General features: G+C 36.9%; 1 protein-coding gene and 1 non-coding gene across 7 annotated transcripts in view; both read right to left on the bottom strand.

Moving 5' to 3' along the window:
• LOC121321889 (cell division cycle and apoptosis regulator protein 1-like) overlaps positions 1-16681 on the bottom strand; it is a 34810-nt gene that overhangs the window by 11568 nt on the left and 6561 nt on the right. For all 6 annotated transcript variants that reach the window (XM_041261224.1, XM_041261228.1, XM_041261226.1 and 3 more), the window contains exons 6-13: positions 14220-14413; positions 13754-13880; positions 13449-13641; positions 11106-11250; positions 10255-10410; positions 7863-8088; positions 6247-6360; positions 391-557 (exon numbers count right to left, since the gene is read on the bottom strand). In XM_041261224.1, coding sequence (XP_041117158.1) covers positions 391-557; positions 6247-6360; positions 7863-8088; positions 10255-10410; positions 11106-11250; positions 13449-13641; positions 13754-13880; positions 14220-14413 — 1322 coding nt within the window. The remainder of the gene's footprint in view (positions 1-390; positions 558-6246; positions 6361-7862; positions 8089-10254; positions 10411-11105; positions 11251-13448; positions 13642-13753; positions 13881-14219; positions 14414-16681) is intronic.
• LOC121322528 lies at positions 712-774 on the bottom strand. The gene has a single exon (XR_005951046.1). It is a non-coding gene; the product is annotated as a small nucleolar RNA SNORD98 (small nucleolar RNA).

The raw sequence follows: 16681 nt of genomic DNA, 5'->3' as shown, positions 1-16681 counted from the left end.
ATCAGTAAGATAACAGATTTAAACACCCACAATCAAAGACTCCTCAAAAAGGACAGTGTGAATCAAAGACCTAGTAAATGAATGTTACACAAACAAAACAAGAGAGAAACAATGATGATGCCATGGACGATTTCTTCTTCAGCACAGTTCAAGCAACACAATTGATGCATTCACCATATTCAAATTAGTGTCAAGTCCTATTGCTTAGTGTAACAGGCAAACCAATTTTAGACAAAATCAGGATAAAAATATAAAACATGCAATCTCTTTCATACAACATTTCACATTTATTCTTGTGGATTTTACCTTCTCTCCAAATAAAACAAAATACAACAAAAAACATGCATTAATAAAATAAAAAATAATCTACCACTCATGGGAAGTACTTACCACTGTGTGCATAAACTCAGATCAATGCCTGTGAGAGCCTTACAAGAACGGATAGCAGTCTTGATCAGCACAGAAGGGTCTTTCTCTGGGTTGGCTCCATCAAGAGATGGGGACCAGTGTCCACCAATAGCCATGGCCTCATCCTTTCCTTTCATGCCGACCAAGAACTAACAAGAAACACAATTGAATGTGTTGAGTTATACTGCGTACATCTCTACAAGGAAATTCTTCACCACTTCATTTATAAATATTTACCAGGAATACTTAAGTCCCTATTTGCCAAAAACAAATGGGATTCAGATATACTACGATTGAAGAACTGTGTCAGTATAACTTATTCCACATTTTAGTTTCAGAAATGGAATAGGATTTAACATCACCCACAGTTTTCCTTCTGTATGGCTTTTTATATTGCATGTACTTGATAGATGCCATAGTGTACAAGCAATAACACTACACACACACCTCTCTGCACTCTCCTCACTGATTGGTAGATATGAGCATCCGGGGTGGGTTTAGTATCCTAGGAGATCTCAACTGATATTGTTAAGCAAGTGAACATTTTGCGTGTCCCCAAAATGAATTAAAAATAAACTACAGTAATTACTGCAGTGGATCGTATACAATAAATTTTGCATTCTACTGGTGGCAAACTATTTTTTACAACCTGCAATGTTTAATTGGATCACATACGTCATACTATGATCCAGCGGCATTTAGACTGAAACAGCAATCAAAAAACGTAAAAGGTTGTGGATAGTGCATTGCTTCAAAACAAAAAGGTAATTTTTTTTTTTTTTTTTTTTTTTTTTAAACTTCTGCACTTGGTGTCACATTTTGCTCAAAGGCCCCTCCCAAAACTTTCATCTAGCACTTTGATTGATTCTGCTCTTATGCGACTCCAGCAATCAGCAGCAATGTACGCAAGATCCTTTACTGTTAGAACTCTGATGGCTTCTTGCAGAGCAACCCGTGAAATATTTTTCAATATGATAATGCAGCACCTAATTCTAGTCTAGAAAATGCTGGATTGTAGGTGAACATTCTTAGAGAGTATAAAAGAGTTAGGCTGAGGATGATTGCTGTCATTACTAATAAGCCAATACGGGAAAAAGTAAAGAGCTATCTGAAGACCTTAAGCAGAAAATTATTTATTATCATAAAGCTAGAGAAGGATACAAGAAGATTTACAAACATTTGACTACCCCAATTTCAACATTGTTTCTATTATCAAGAAGTACAAGACTCATGGAACTGTCACAATACCCCAAGAACATGTAGAAAAATTGTGAGGAAGGATAATAACAATACAAGATTGACTGCCAAAGATATTCAAAGTGAATTGGCTACAAGTGGGACTGGGGTTTCCATTTCAACCCTAGGTTGAGTACTGCAGGGTGAAGGTCTCAATGGTCACAAGCCAAGGAAAAAGCCACTCTTACAAAAACATCACGAGGACAATCAAAGTTTTCAAAACGGCATTTGAATGATGGATAGAAGTTCTGGTCAAAGGTTTTGTTGAGTGAAAAAAAACAGCCATTCGGTGACTCCGATAGTCGTTACCTTTGGAGAAAGTCTTCGCTACAAAACTTGGTTTAAAGCGCAAATGGTCGTTCCAACACAACAACGATCCAAGCACACATCAAAATCTACTTCAGAATGGTTAACGAAAAATAAAATCAAGGTTCTGGAATGGCCTAGTCAAAGCCACGATCTAAATCCGATTGAGAATCTTTGGTATGAGTTGTGCTGTGCACAAGAGAATCCTCACAATTTGAATGAACGGGAACAATTGTGGGTTGAAGAATGGTCAAAAAAGAAAAGAGGGTACTGTTGCTAAAGGTGCCTCAACTAGCTATTAATTTTATTTTCCTTGTCAGGGTATGAATACTTTTAAATTTGCATTTTGAGTCTTGCAAAAAAAAAAAAAAAAAAAAAAAAAATTGTAGACTTATTTCTTTTAACATTTTTCCTCATCCACAAATGCCAAACTTTTGCCAAGAAAGATCTTTCCTAAAATTCTTTGTTTTGAGAAATTTCTACAAAATATAAATTTCCACTGGGGTATGTAAACTTTACTACAACTGTTATTAGGGTTGTCAATCGATTACAATTTTTGATAGATTAATTTATAGGAATTAGTTGATTTAAAAAAATAAATTATCCATGCACATTTTTAATAAAGGTAACAATATTAGAGGCTGTCCTGCATAGTAATACTAAAAAAATTAATCAATAGAATCTATAAAAAATAAATAAAACCAATGGTAATTTGGTCTTTGCAAAAGCATTTGTATTATTTTTATTTTAGAAAATGGGACACATTTTCACAGAATATCGGATGTTTACATAGCTACGTAGTTGGCTTCCTTCTTGTACTTCTGAATCTAGCAGAACCGGAGGCACCGAAGAGATTAAGCTGTTCGGAATCCTGTTACAGGTGCTCGAGAATACTGTGGCTATTGACAAATGACTGCTTAACATGCTGTTGTAGTCAGAAATCAAAGATAAATACCTCTATTTGAAAAAGTGGTGCCTTCATCAGTTCAGGTATTAAAATAGGGATACAAATCAGTAAAAAAAATAGTTTTTAACTGAAACAAATCGGTAAAAATTGGGGTAAACAAATCTCAGTATACACACTTTACATGAGGAATATGATGCGTAGCAGTTCTGGTTTCGGATTAAGTTTAATGTGCCTGGCATGTACGATGAAGCAGAACATGTGCAATCTAAGCCACATTTTCCCAAGTAAGTTGGTACTTTGCGAACGTTTGGGCAATCGCTGTGCTGACGGAAACAGTATCTACAGAAGGTATGAACTTGTCATCAGCACAAAACAAGCCAGGTTTATTCGCCTTGAAATCATAAGAAAAGTAAAAATTGCCCTGGACTTTTCCATCAATGCCTTCCATAAGTTTATCAACTAAAGCAGCACCATTTTCTGTCAAATATTTACAATTAAGATTATCAGCGTTAGGCAGTATTTTAGTCGATGGAAAGTACTGTCACACGAAGTCACCAACACATACCTCTCTGCAATAAACAGTGACTGTCCAGCAAAGCACAGCGCTCTACAAACTCATTAACACAGTCATTCTGCACTCTTTTTAAAGTGCAAGTAAGTGTCACATAAAAGGCTTGCTCATCTCTCAATTCACTTTGTTTTAGGTTGAATGCGTTGCTTATTTTGTAGTATGTTCTTTTATTGTCAGCGAGAACACGTACCTCAATGCAGCAGTATTTGCAACTCTATGCATCCTCTATCTCATCTGACCAACTTCTATTTTTGCCTTTTGTATACTTCAAAATATTAGTTTTCTTTTGACTATTTAGAAATTGACTTACGTTTTCTCCCCATTCCTTATACACTAAAACTAATATTTTCATGTATTTCAATTTAGTTTTTGATCAAGCTAGTAGTTACTGCAATTGGCCAATATAAATCAAGTGATAATGTGTTTGTGAAGTGACAGAGAGAAACGTTTGATCCTCTGTCTAAACACCTGCTGCATCCAACGATAGTGTAGGGCTTATTACAATGTCGGAGTAAAAAACAAAACAGCGTTTTAATCAAAATATTGTGTACTTCCTAGAAAACAGTAACAGGAATGCTCACTAATGATTGGACAGTCGTAAAACAAGGGCAGAGTTTTGCCTTTCCCATTGGTTAAGCTCCCAATTATGTCCTTTCTCTGCTCACTCACAATTGGACAACTGTATAACAAGGGGCAGATATTTAACTATCCCAATGGTTAAAACTTCTAAAGACCTTCAACTAGATATCCCAATTCCGCTCACTTATGATTGGACTGTCGCCAAGAAAATCCAGGATCTTCTATTGGTTGATTCTACGTCTACACCCCCTTTCAAAATGTTCACCTTTTGTTGCCTTAAAGCCTAGAATTAAAATGCATTAGAACAGTTTTTTTTTTTCATTTATCTACACATCCTACCCCACAACTTCAAGTGAAAAAAAACATTATAGAAATTTGTAGAAAATTAATTAAAAATAAAAAGCTTAGTTGGATAAGTGTCCACCTCCCTTATAATAGCAATCCTAAATTAGCTCAGGTATAACCAATTGCCTTCAAAAATCACACAAGTTAAGTGGCCTCCACCTGTGTTAAATTGTAGTGATTCACATGATTTCAGGTTGAATTCAGCAATTCCTGTAGGTTCCCCCTACAGGTAGTGCATTTCAAAGCAAAGACTCAACCATGATCACCAAGGCACTTTCAAAAGAACTCCGGGACCAAGTTGTTGAAAGGCATGGATTAGTGGATTAGAAAAAAAATATTTCAATATCCCTTGGAGCACGGTCAAGACGATTATTAAGAAATGGAAGGCGTATGGCACCACCAAGACCCTGCCTAGATCAGGCCGTCCCTCCAAACTGGATGAACGAACAAGGAGACGACTGATCAGAGAGGCTATCAAGAGGCCAATGAGAACTTTGCAAGAGCTACAGGCTTTTATGGCAAAGACTGGTCAAAGTGTGCATGTGACAACAATATCCCAAGCACTCTATAAATTTGGCCTGTATGGTAGAGTGGCAAGAAGAAAGCTGTCGCTCAAGAAATTCTGTAGCTATGTGGTAAAAAGTTTTGTGGTCTGACGAAACCTATGGAACTTTTTGGCCTAAACGCAGAGCGTTATGTTTGGTGCAAACGCAACACCACGCATCACCCAAAGAACACCATCCCTACTGTGAAGCATGCTGCTGGCAGCATCATGTTATGAGGGATGTTTCTCATCGGCAGGGACTGGGGCACTTGACACGATAGAAGGGAAAATGAATGGAGCAAAGTACAAAGCAGTCCTTGAGGAAAAACTGCTGCCCTCTGCAAGAAAGCTGAAACTGGGATGGAAGTTCACCTTTCAGCATGACAACAACCCAAAGCACACAGCCAAAGCTACACTGAAGTGGCTAAGGAACAAAAAAAATAAGAGTCCTTGAGTGGCCCAGTCAGAGCCCCAACCTAAATCCAATCAAATTTGTGGCATGACTTGAAGATTGCTGTCTATCAACGCTTCCCAATGAACTTGACAGAGCTTGAACAGTTTTGTAAAGAAGAATGGTCAAATATTGCCAAATCTAGGTGTGCAAAGTTGGTAGAGACCTATCCCAACAGACTCACAGCTATAATTGCTGTCAAAGGTGCTTCCACAAAGTATTAACTCAGGGGGGTGGAGACATCCAATTATGATCTTTCAGTTTTGTATTTTTTATACACAGTTTTTTTTCTCAATAAAAACTTTACCCTTATGTGGCGTATGGTGTGTAGATAAGTGGAAAAAAAATCCTCCTTTAAATGCATGAAACTCTTAACACTTGCAGAACAAAATGTGAAAAAAAAATTCAAGTGGGTGTAGACTTTCTATCGGCACTGTTTATTAAATCTTATAGATCACACATAGCTCCTTTTCATTTGCCAGTTTTTAAACTGTCACGCATGGTGAGGTGGTAAATAAGTGCAATGTATTTGTCATTTCTAGCTAACCTGATTATTGTATCCGAATACATGTAAAAAAATACATATATTTTGTCCCAGCACAAACTTTTTAAAATGTATAATGTATAAGTAAATATATATATATATATATATATATATATATATATATATATATATATATATATATACACACACACACACACACACAAACACACACAGAATGCAATGTTTGTAACACCAAAATGAGTTTTCATGATGAGCAGTCCCAGTAATGCAGCACTTCCTTGTACAGACAGCAATGGAGGAATTGACTAAAATATAAACTGCCATTAAAGTCTTGATCACTTCACAGACAGCTTCCAAAATGCTAGTTTTCCAGTATTATATAATTGTACTGTACCTTGATTAGTCTAGCAGGATGCTGGAATGCCTCACGAAGCTCCTGAGGATCATCAGCAAGAGCACACGACTTGTGGTAGAGCTCTTCCAAACTGGGGTTTGCCAGAAGCATTACCTGGGGTTACAACAGATGCTATTGCCGTCAGAAGGCTAACTCAATAAAACAGGGCAGGCCGAAGCCATGAAACACAAGAAGCCAGATTTACCAGGCTGCAATATCGTTTTAAGAAATTAAATGCAAACAGTTTCATAGACCCCGATTAGGGCTAATTGTGGACCACCTTCTAGGATTATTGCTGAACAGAATCTGTGAATGTTTCAAAACTAGCAAACAAAAGCATTGTTCTGCATGTTGGTTAATTCAAAAGAAATAGAAAAAACTGATTATATATCGTTTTTTCCCATTTCTTGTTGCTGCACTGAATTAGTAATATATAATTACAGTTCATGTGTCAAATTGGTAAATCTATAGATTAACCGGTATATGTGTAGATTTGCCAGCTCAGCAGTCAATGTATAAAACAACCAAGGAGATGGTAGTAAACTCTCTTTTACTTACATCCACGATCAATCTGGCAACAATTCACAATACAAAACAACGTTTTGCTAGCAAAATGACACAGCACACCGTTCACTTCTCACTGAAATGCAAAACCTGCGTGCACTTAGGTTATGCTTTTTTCTAGATGAGTTCAACTAAATAATACTAAAATCACAGAGGCTTGAGTTTAGCTTAAGAGATGTTTATTACCATACCTAATGTGTGCATTTTTTACATACAGTGAAAGACAAGGGGGATAAAATTGTAAGAAATAAAACTAGAAATCTGTCTCTAATCATATCTGTACAGAGGACAAAACATTATTACATGGTCTCTGCTAAATACATTATTATTATTATTATATTGCAAGAGGGATGCAATAAAGTTTAGAAAGATTAATCAAATAACTCCCAAAAAAATCCTAAGGCTAGAGTTTACAAAAAAATAAATAACAAAATTAGTTAATTTACCCAAAGTACGTAACAGATTTACAATTTTTTTTTTTTTTTTTTGCCATTAAGCTCCCTGATGTTACTTTATGTCCGAATTCACCTCGAATGCTGTAGCATTATGATTACCATCTCCTCAGTTATTTTATAAATTGACCACTGAGCTGGTAAATCTACACATTTACTGGTTAAGCTATAGATTTACAGCTTTTACACATAAACCGTAACACATACACATAGATACATTAACTAAGCTAGATTTACATATATTATACCTACACATATAACACGTAACACATATATATATCTATTATGTGTGTGATATATAATCATATATATATATATATATATATATATATTATATATGTCTACACTATCGTCACATACATACATACATGGGCTACATAAGTTAAGTTAAAATCAGATGTTGTCAAAATCAGAATGTGATAGAGAATCATAGCCATGTCCCAGAAATGAGGAAGAGACCTTTAAGTCACTAGTCTATCAATGAAGTATGAATAAAGAATTAAATCTGTTAATCTTTAAAATAGTTCATTTTAATTGAAGTTTAACAAGATATATCAACTACATGTTTGCTGAATTAATACAAGAGACACAATAGCTTACCTTTGCACTATACAAGTGGTTTGCATCTGGAGGGTCCAGAACAGATGTGTTCTTTACCAATGAATCTACCTCTCTGTGCATTATATGGAAATTGCAGTAGTTTCCAAACTGAAAGGGTCGAGATACAGGGAAAGCATCTACCCAAGTGAACTCAGCGTCAAAAAAATCACTAGGGATGTAGAGATTCTGGTAACGCCTTCTGAGCTCCATCATGTCACAATTAAAGCTGTAAAATGAAAAGTAGATCATACATCCTTTATTTATTTACATATACATACACACACACACACACACACATATACATTTATATATATATTATATATATATATATATATATATATATATATTATATATATATATATATTATATTGGCTCTCAAAAGTATTCACCCCCCCTTGGACTTTTCCACATTTTATTGTGTTACAACATGGAATTAACATGGAATTTTTGCCACTGATCAACACAAAAAAAGTCCATCATGTCAAAGTGAAAAATTAAAATCTACAAATTGTTCTAAATTAATTACAAATATAAAACAGAAAATAATTGATTGCATAAGTATTCACCCCCCTTTGCTATGACACAACTAAATAAGCTCTGCTGCAACCAATTGTCTTTAGAAGTCACATAATTAGTTGAATGGAGTCCAGTGTGCAATTAAGGGGTTTCACTTGATTCCAGGTTAAATACACCTGTCTCTGGGAGGTCCTAGAGTTTGTTAGTACGTTTCCTAACAAAAACTACATCATGAAGACAAAAGAACATTCAAAGCAAATCCAGAACAAGGTTCTTTAAAAGCACCAATCAGGGGTAGGATATAAGAACATTTACAAGGCACTGAATATCCCCTGGAGCACAGTAAAGTCCATTATTAAGAAATGGAGAGAATATGGCACAGCTGTGAATCTGTCTACAACAGGCCGTCCTCAAAAACTGTATATAGTATCCAGAGAGAAGGGCACTAGTCAGGGAGGCCACCAAGAGGCCTATGGCAACTCTAAAGGAGTTACAGTCTTTCACGGCTGAGCTGGGAGACACTGTGCATACGGCAACAATAGCCCGTGTGCTTCACAAAACTGGCCTTTATGGAAGAGTGGCAAAAAAAAAAAAAAAAGCCATTGTTGAAAAAAAAAAAAAGAAAAACCTCACATCTAATCTTGGCTAGAGTTTGCCAGAAGGCATGTGGAAGACTCTGAGACCAAGTGAAAGAAGATTCTATGGTCTGACGACTCCAAAATAGAGTTTTTTGGCCTCAACGCTAAGCACTATGTTTGATGCAAGCCTAACACCACACATCATCCTGAGACCACCATCCCTACTGTAAAGCATGGTGGTGGCTGCATCATGCTATGGGGATGCTTCTCTGCATCAGGGCCTGGAAAGCTTGTGAAGACAGAGGGCAAAATGGATGCAGCAAAGTACAGAGAAATCCTGGAGGAAAACCTGCTGAAGTCTGCAAGAGACCTGGGATTTGAAGAGAAGATTCATTTTCCAGCAGGACAATGACCCTAAACAGACGGCCAAAGCCACACTGGAGTAGCTTAAAAACAAAAAGGTCAATGTCCTGGAGTGGCCCAGTCAAAGCTTGGACCTCAATCTGTTTGAAAATATGTGGAAATGGCTCATGGCTGTAATTGCTACCAAAGGTGCCTCTACCAAATATTGACTCAAGGGGGTGAATACTTATGCAATCAATTATTTTCTGTTTTGTATTTGTAATTAATTTAGAACAATTCGTAGATTTTATTTTTCACTTTGACATTATGGACTTTTGTTGTTTTGATCAGTGGCAAAAACTCCTAATTAAATCCATTTTGATTCCATGTTGTAACACAATAAAATCTGGAAAAGTCCAAGAGGGTGAATTATTTTGAGAGCTACTGTACATTATATATAGTTAGCACAGTTAAAAATCTAACTAATATAGTCCACTGTACTGTTCATAATTGTGAAAAAAGGGGCATCTCTTTAGGGCGTTTGTAATTTCATATGACTTACAGGTAACCAAATAAATACTGCTTTCATTTTCACATTTGCTAGCACATTCCCACCCGAGACATATTAACAAACCTATTAATAATATCTATTGGCCCCCAAAAAATAATAAATAAAATAAATAAATAAATGTGTCAGTTTACAAGGATGAATTAAATCTGCTTATTTGCACCTAAACCTGAAAGACCATGAACCTCAATCAGAAAACTTAGCATGTGCTTTAACATTATTATTATTAGTTTGATAATCTAGTTGCTAACAAATATAACCAAACTATTTGGAAGTTGATAAGAATTTAGCAAGTTGCTAAAACTTAATTTATGAACAAGGCCCTAAGGCCCTGTGTTTATTTATTTTATTTATACACATTTTAAAAAAGCATCCAATTATTGCTCACCAGTCCAGGGAGAATTTTGAGAACTGTACGGTGTATCGAGGGACGATTCTACGAGCTCTCCTGGGGGATCTCTCTCTGCGGGGGGACCTGTCTCGAGAGCGTTTCCGCTGGGGAGAGCGCTCCCGGGACCTCCTCCTCTCCCGCTCCCGCTCACGGCTAACAGCAGAGAAAAAAATAACAGATTCCAACACTGCATGCAGATTAACATTCCCTGCAAACAAGCTGAAGTTATTGCAGTCAACAGAACTTCTGAACAGGGGAAGATAGAGTATCGGAGAACATGCTGGAAATTACACGAGACTGCTGGGTCATTCCATGGAACTTGTGTAACATTCTAATCATGTCTAAGTACTAAGGTTGTACAGTATCTAGTTTAAACAAATATTTATCAACTACACAATTGTAGACATTAGTATTGAATCCTGTTACCAAGCATGAAGTGGATGAAAAGATTTTAATCTAACTTTTTATTCCTAAAACTGGCCTATGTCAAACTTGAGTATATTAATGCGTGTAATAAAATCACCAACAAGACGTGACTGCCCAAGTACACAAACAGGAACGTGACTGGCTGCCCGAAAAGACGAACAAAAACTTTACTGCCTGATCTTGAATCACCCAGGACATACAGGCAGCCATTTTCAAAGCGGAAGTCATTGTTGGGGAAATGGTCAAGCAATAAAAGAGGCCTCCTCCAACTCAGAGGATGATGACTAGGAGAGATTCGGATATGTCTGTGTTCAAAAATGGTGTCCTTGCTATTAGAAGAAGAATATAACAGACTTTGTGCTACTCTAAATGCATAAAAATGTTTTCATCTGAACACTACATTGCCACACACACACACACACCTTCTGTCGTCCTTCCTGTTGACCATTAGATCGACTCTATCATTTCGTACTGGAAACCTTGGTACTGGGTCTAACCTCCGTGCTGGCTGGGGCTGAGGCATCATTCGCACAGGAGGCTGGAGCAGGCCTCCTGAAAAGACACAATCTAGAAAAAGCACACTGGAGTTACACACAAGTTAGATATATTATGCTTCTTCTACTGCAACAGATACTAATATACTCTTAATATGACAGACATATACTTTCCACGATAGGTGCCCTACCTTGCTGGCTACACGTTGGGGTTGGAAAATATTTACATTTTGTTATCGATTATCGGCTGTAAATTATTACGACAATGTTATCCGCCGAATAAATATAATGTCTTGGAATTGATCAAATTTAAAGCTATATACATACACACACTTGAGCAACATGAAAACTGCTTCTACTAGTCGCAGAGTAGAAGAAATTAAACTAGATAGTTTTCAAAGACATGCACTTTTAATAAAAGTTAGGAAACAATAACAAGAAAACAAATTTGTTTGAGCTTTTCAGCTTTCAAAATATAGGCTACTGATTAAAAAAGTGTTTCAAAAAAATGCTTTCCAGTTTATACAAATTCTAAATAAAATGCCTACCATAAGGTTTGGGTTTTTTTTACACTGAGAATTTAATGTATATTAGACTGTGTCAAATAGGCAGTTAGCATAGGGGGCATGCCTATAGAAACAGTGGGGGTTTCTAATACTTTTACCCTAGCGATATTAAAAAATGCATTTGTCATGTCTGTTTTAAAAGGTTTTATTTTCTAAAAACCTAGTGGTTAGTTTTTCTGTGACGTGTTAGTAATACGTACACTGAAATATCAACGTAAAACACTATGGTTTATAAGTTTAAAAATGTAAATACACTTTACGTCTACTGAATACAAGTAGCACTGACTAGACTACACTTCCCATGAGTCATTTGAGTCAGCTGGTTTCCAAGAGGGAAAAGCCAGTTGTAAAAAGTGAAGGACAGTCAGCGTGTGAGGTGTATGAGAGGAGTAAAGAAGTTACGCTAATGTGTCTACGGAGACTTGCTGCATTGGTAAAGCTGCGTGCTGAACCTTGTGTGGATACTGATATCTAATTCAGAAACCAAAGAAAATACAAAGCTGTGTAAGGTAATTTCTACTTGGCAGTCTAACACAAGAGGAAAATAAACAAACCCTCTTCAGAACCTGAAATAACTGAAGGACACTGCAAGTACAAATTACCTGTGACTGTGTCCAAACCGGCTTACTTCTTAAAATGCGTTAAGATTAGAGGGACACTCTGTAATCCAGTGGATTTTATATTAAGTAGTCTGTGTGACCACACCAAACATAACGTTTATTTTATCTTCTCTTCTCATGCCGACAAAATAAAAAAATCACGGACAGTGTGTAAAAGAAAGAAACAAAAAGACTCCACATACAAGACTTTAAAAGGAAATTTTTATTGCGACTGCTAGAAAAGCACGGCGAGACGCAATACCAGAATCAGCAGCAGGAACCGCCAAATCCTAAACGGGAAAAAAAAATTACTTACCTGCAAAATCCTCATGAGAGAAACAAAGACTATTACAAACAGCTGAAAAGACTAAAGCAACGTAAAGACTATTAGAATAGCAGAACTTACCTGCTCTTGCTCTTCTGTGTGATGAATAAAAACTGGAAACGTTCTTTCAGCTTTCATATTTCTTTAACTTGAGTCTTTGCTTTTCGAACTTTCGACGATAATGAAATTTTATTGCATTACATTATCGATAATCACAATCGATTATTGTTCCAACCCTAGCACATGTATGCATTTATATCTGGCCCATCTAGTTTGGGGTGACTGGGCCTGGGACATTTGCAACCCCACTTCCTTACCAAGAATGAATTTATTCTGGAGTACATATCACCCCCTCTTTAAAAAACTGCCAGAATACTGATGTGTAAGACTTCTCTCAAGTGCAGTACCTTATTTCATACATTTACTACCACTGCAGAACAGTTCGGTAGGAGGTTTGTTCTTCAAATTAACACAAAACTGGGTTTCTGAAAGTGTGATTGGCAAGTCTGACAATGTTGCACCATACTTTCCAGTTGTTCTGCATTGGTACTTCTGCTTATTAATATCAAATTGGAAAATGTATTCCAGGATTACCAAGCTATTTAGTGAACAACAGGTTTGATTGTGATGGTTAATAGGGAATTAAATGCTCTACCCCAAGTCTTTTGGAGTTTTTAGAAAATTGATACATTTTGGTTTACCACTGGGCTTATCACATGGTTAAAACAGAGTGGCAGTGAAACAATATTGGGTCAAGATCAAGTGAAGAGATGATCCTTACCTTTCTGAGGTGGCTGGGGCAGAAGAGGCTGTGGTGGGTTCTGCAGCAGAGGGGCCAGTGAAACAGCTGATAACTGAGCCTGTAATAGACAGGGGGGTGGAGCCTGGGCCTGGAGGCTGAAGGAAGGCGGTGGAGGAAGGGACTGCATCATAGCAGGGTTGGCCTTAAGCAGAGGCGGACCTTGTGGCTGGTTCTGTAAATAGAATATATTGTAACGACTGGAAAAACAACAACAAAAAATAGCGATTATCCACGACACTACCAAAGATTAGAAAAAAGTTGACGACACCAGAAATTATACTTGCCATTTGTGGAGACATATGAGGCAGGGTCTGTATCCTCTGTGCATTCCATTTGAACGGCATATTCGGGTTATATGCAGCTTCTACCAGTACCCGGTCTCCTACTTGTGGTGTCTTGCCTTTAACGGCACTAGAAAAAAACAAGGGAATCAATTATATAAATTGCAATTTTTGATTTAATTTTTGAATGCAATTGAGAGTCAACACTTAGTTTTACCCTAAAGCAGAAACCTTTCCTAAAAATCTTAGAATTTTTGATAATGCCCATCTTCCGATAAACTAGAAATCACACTTCTGCACCAGGTTAAAAAAAAACAAAGGTTTTTAAAAAAGGTACCAAAATGTTATTCTCTCAGATTCAGAGACAATTTGTATTACATTTACTTTAACTTTACATTCTGGAATAAAACCTTGGCAAGTTGGGATTACCCCTTTGTTTTCACATTGGGCCAAAATGGGTTAAACAAACCTTATCTGGAAGAAGACATCTTCATCTACAAATCCAAATGTGTCGTGCAGCTTGGTAACCACCCCAGTAAACACTCGCTGTTTTTGTGGCTGGGCTTGCTGCTGGCTTGACCTTGGTGTTGGGTAGGAGACTGTGATCTGGGCCGTTTGCTGGGGGTTAGTCATGCTGAGGCTGGTAGGCAAGGCGACAGATGGCTGCAAAATTTTGAGCCAGCCAGTTAGACATTTCTGAATACACAGTACAAGCATAGAAAAAAAAAGAGCAATCCGAGAACAAGATGTTTCATAACACTGTCAAATCAAAAGTACGCTATAGGTTTAATATTTGAATATGAAGCTATTCAAAACAAATATTTGTTATACATTATAGCTATTATGTACAGTACCTTTTTAGACCAGGGATCCTCAACCTTTTTGCATCCGAGCCCCACAGCCCACCATACTAATTATTTTATATATAAGACACACAAGATGGAAATAACTCCTATTACAAAGCAGGTTTACCCATTCTAGATTTTACAACAAACTTGATTAGCCTGTGTGAACAAGTTCAAGTTTCTCTTAAACATATACTACTAAAACCAAGAATGGATCAAACTGCTATGCAATGGGAGTATATATATATATATATATATATATATATATATATATATATATATATATATATATATATATACACATACACACACACACACACATATATACATACAGTGCCTTGCAAAAGTATTCAGACCCCTGACCAATTCTCTCATATTACTGAATTACAAATTGTACATTGAAATTTCGTTCTGTGCGATATTTTATTTTAAAACACTTACTCAAAATCAGTTATTGTAAGGCGACATTGGTTTTATGTTGGGAAATATTTTCAAGAAAAATAAAAAACTGAAATATCTTGCTTGCATAAGTATTCAACCCCCACACATTAATATATGGTAGAGCCACCTTTCGCTGCAATAACAGCTTTAAGTCTTTTGGGGTAAGTATGCACCAGCTTTGCATGCAGTGTCTGAGTGATTTTGGCCCATTCTTCTTGGCAGATTTGCTCCAGGTTGTTCAGGTTGGTTGGACGATGCTTATGGACCGCAATTTTCAAACAGTGCCACAGATTCTCAATGGGATTGAGATCAGGACTTTGACTGGGCCACTGTAGGACATTCACCTTTTTTGTTCTTGAGCCACTCCAATGTTGCTTTGGCCTTGTGCTCGGGATCACTGTCCTGCTGAAAGGTGAATTTCCTCCCAAGCGTCAGTTTTTTAGCGGACTAAAGCAGATTCTCTTGCAGTATTTACCTGTATTTTGCTCCATCCATTCTTCCTTCAACTGTAACAAGATGCCCAGTCCCTGCTGATGAGAAGCATCTCCACAGCATGATGCTGCCACCACCATACTTCACTGTAGGGATGATATCTTGAGGCATGGGCAGTGTTAGGTTTGCGCCACAGGCCAGTGTTATGCAGAGCTCCTGATATGGATGACTGGTGCACCTCCACTCCCAACCACTGAACTCTGTAGCTCATTCAGAGTGATTGTTGGCCTCTCTCTGTTTTCTCTCACAAGTCTCCTTCTTGTTTGAGCGCAGAGTTTTGAGGGACGGCCTTTTCTTGGCAGTGCCTGAGTGCTGTGATGCAGCTTCCACTTCCTGATTATTGATCCAACTGTGCTCCCTGGGATATTATTTTGTACCCTTTCCCTAATCTATGCATTTGTATTATTTTATCTCTAACTTCTGTAGAATGCTCTCTGGTCTTCATTTTCCTTTAGATTCACAGCCTTACCAGTGATCCTTCAACAGTGGGGTTTTTATCCAGAAAATGTGACAGCAATGTTAATGGTTCATAAAACCAATGTTACCTTACAATAATTTTGAGTTTAAGTGTTTTAAAATACAATATCAAACGGAACGAAATTTCAATGTACCATTTGTAATTCAGTAATATGAGAGAATTGGTCAGGGGTCTGAATACTTTTGCAAGCTACTGTATGTGTGTGTGTATATATATATATATATATATATATATATATATATATATATATATATATATATATATATATATATAGTGCCTATAGTAATTATTCACCCCCCCTCAGACGTTTTCAGTTTGTTGTGTTACAACCTGAAATCTTGATGCATTTTGATATGGATTTTTTTTTCCTTTGATTTACACAACCTACTCAATACTTTGAAAAGGCAAGAGAATTTTTATTGTGAAACAAGTCTTCAGAATTTCCTAAACTTAACTCGGAGGGAGATGTCTGATGAAGTGTCAATGAGCTCTTCTAACAGATTTGATGGGACAGTGTGACAGTTTAGCTTCAATATTCACACTAATGGGGTTTAAACGGCTTGTTCCGTGATGAGTTCAGGAAAGTAAGTATTAAACTTGTTGAGTAGACCAGACCAACGCGCTACCAGTTACAGTTTGATTACACCAATGTTCAAATCACTGCGAAAACTGTCT

The sequence above is a fragment of the Polyodon spathula genome, chromosome 10, assembly GCF_017654505.1.
Source record: "Polyodon spathula isolate WHYD16114869_AA chromosome 10, ASM1765450v1, whole genome shotgun sequence".
In the NCBI taxonomy this organism is placed as follows: Eukaryota; Metazoa; Chordata; class Actinopteri; order Acipenseriformes; family Polyodontidae; genus Polyodon; species Polyodon spathula.
This window is presented reverse-complemented; position numbering and strand designations above follow the sequence as displayed.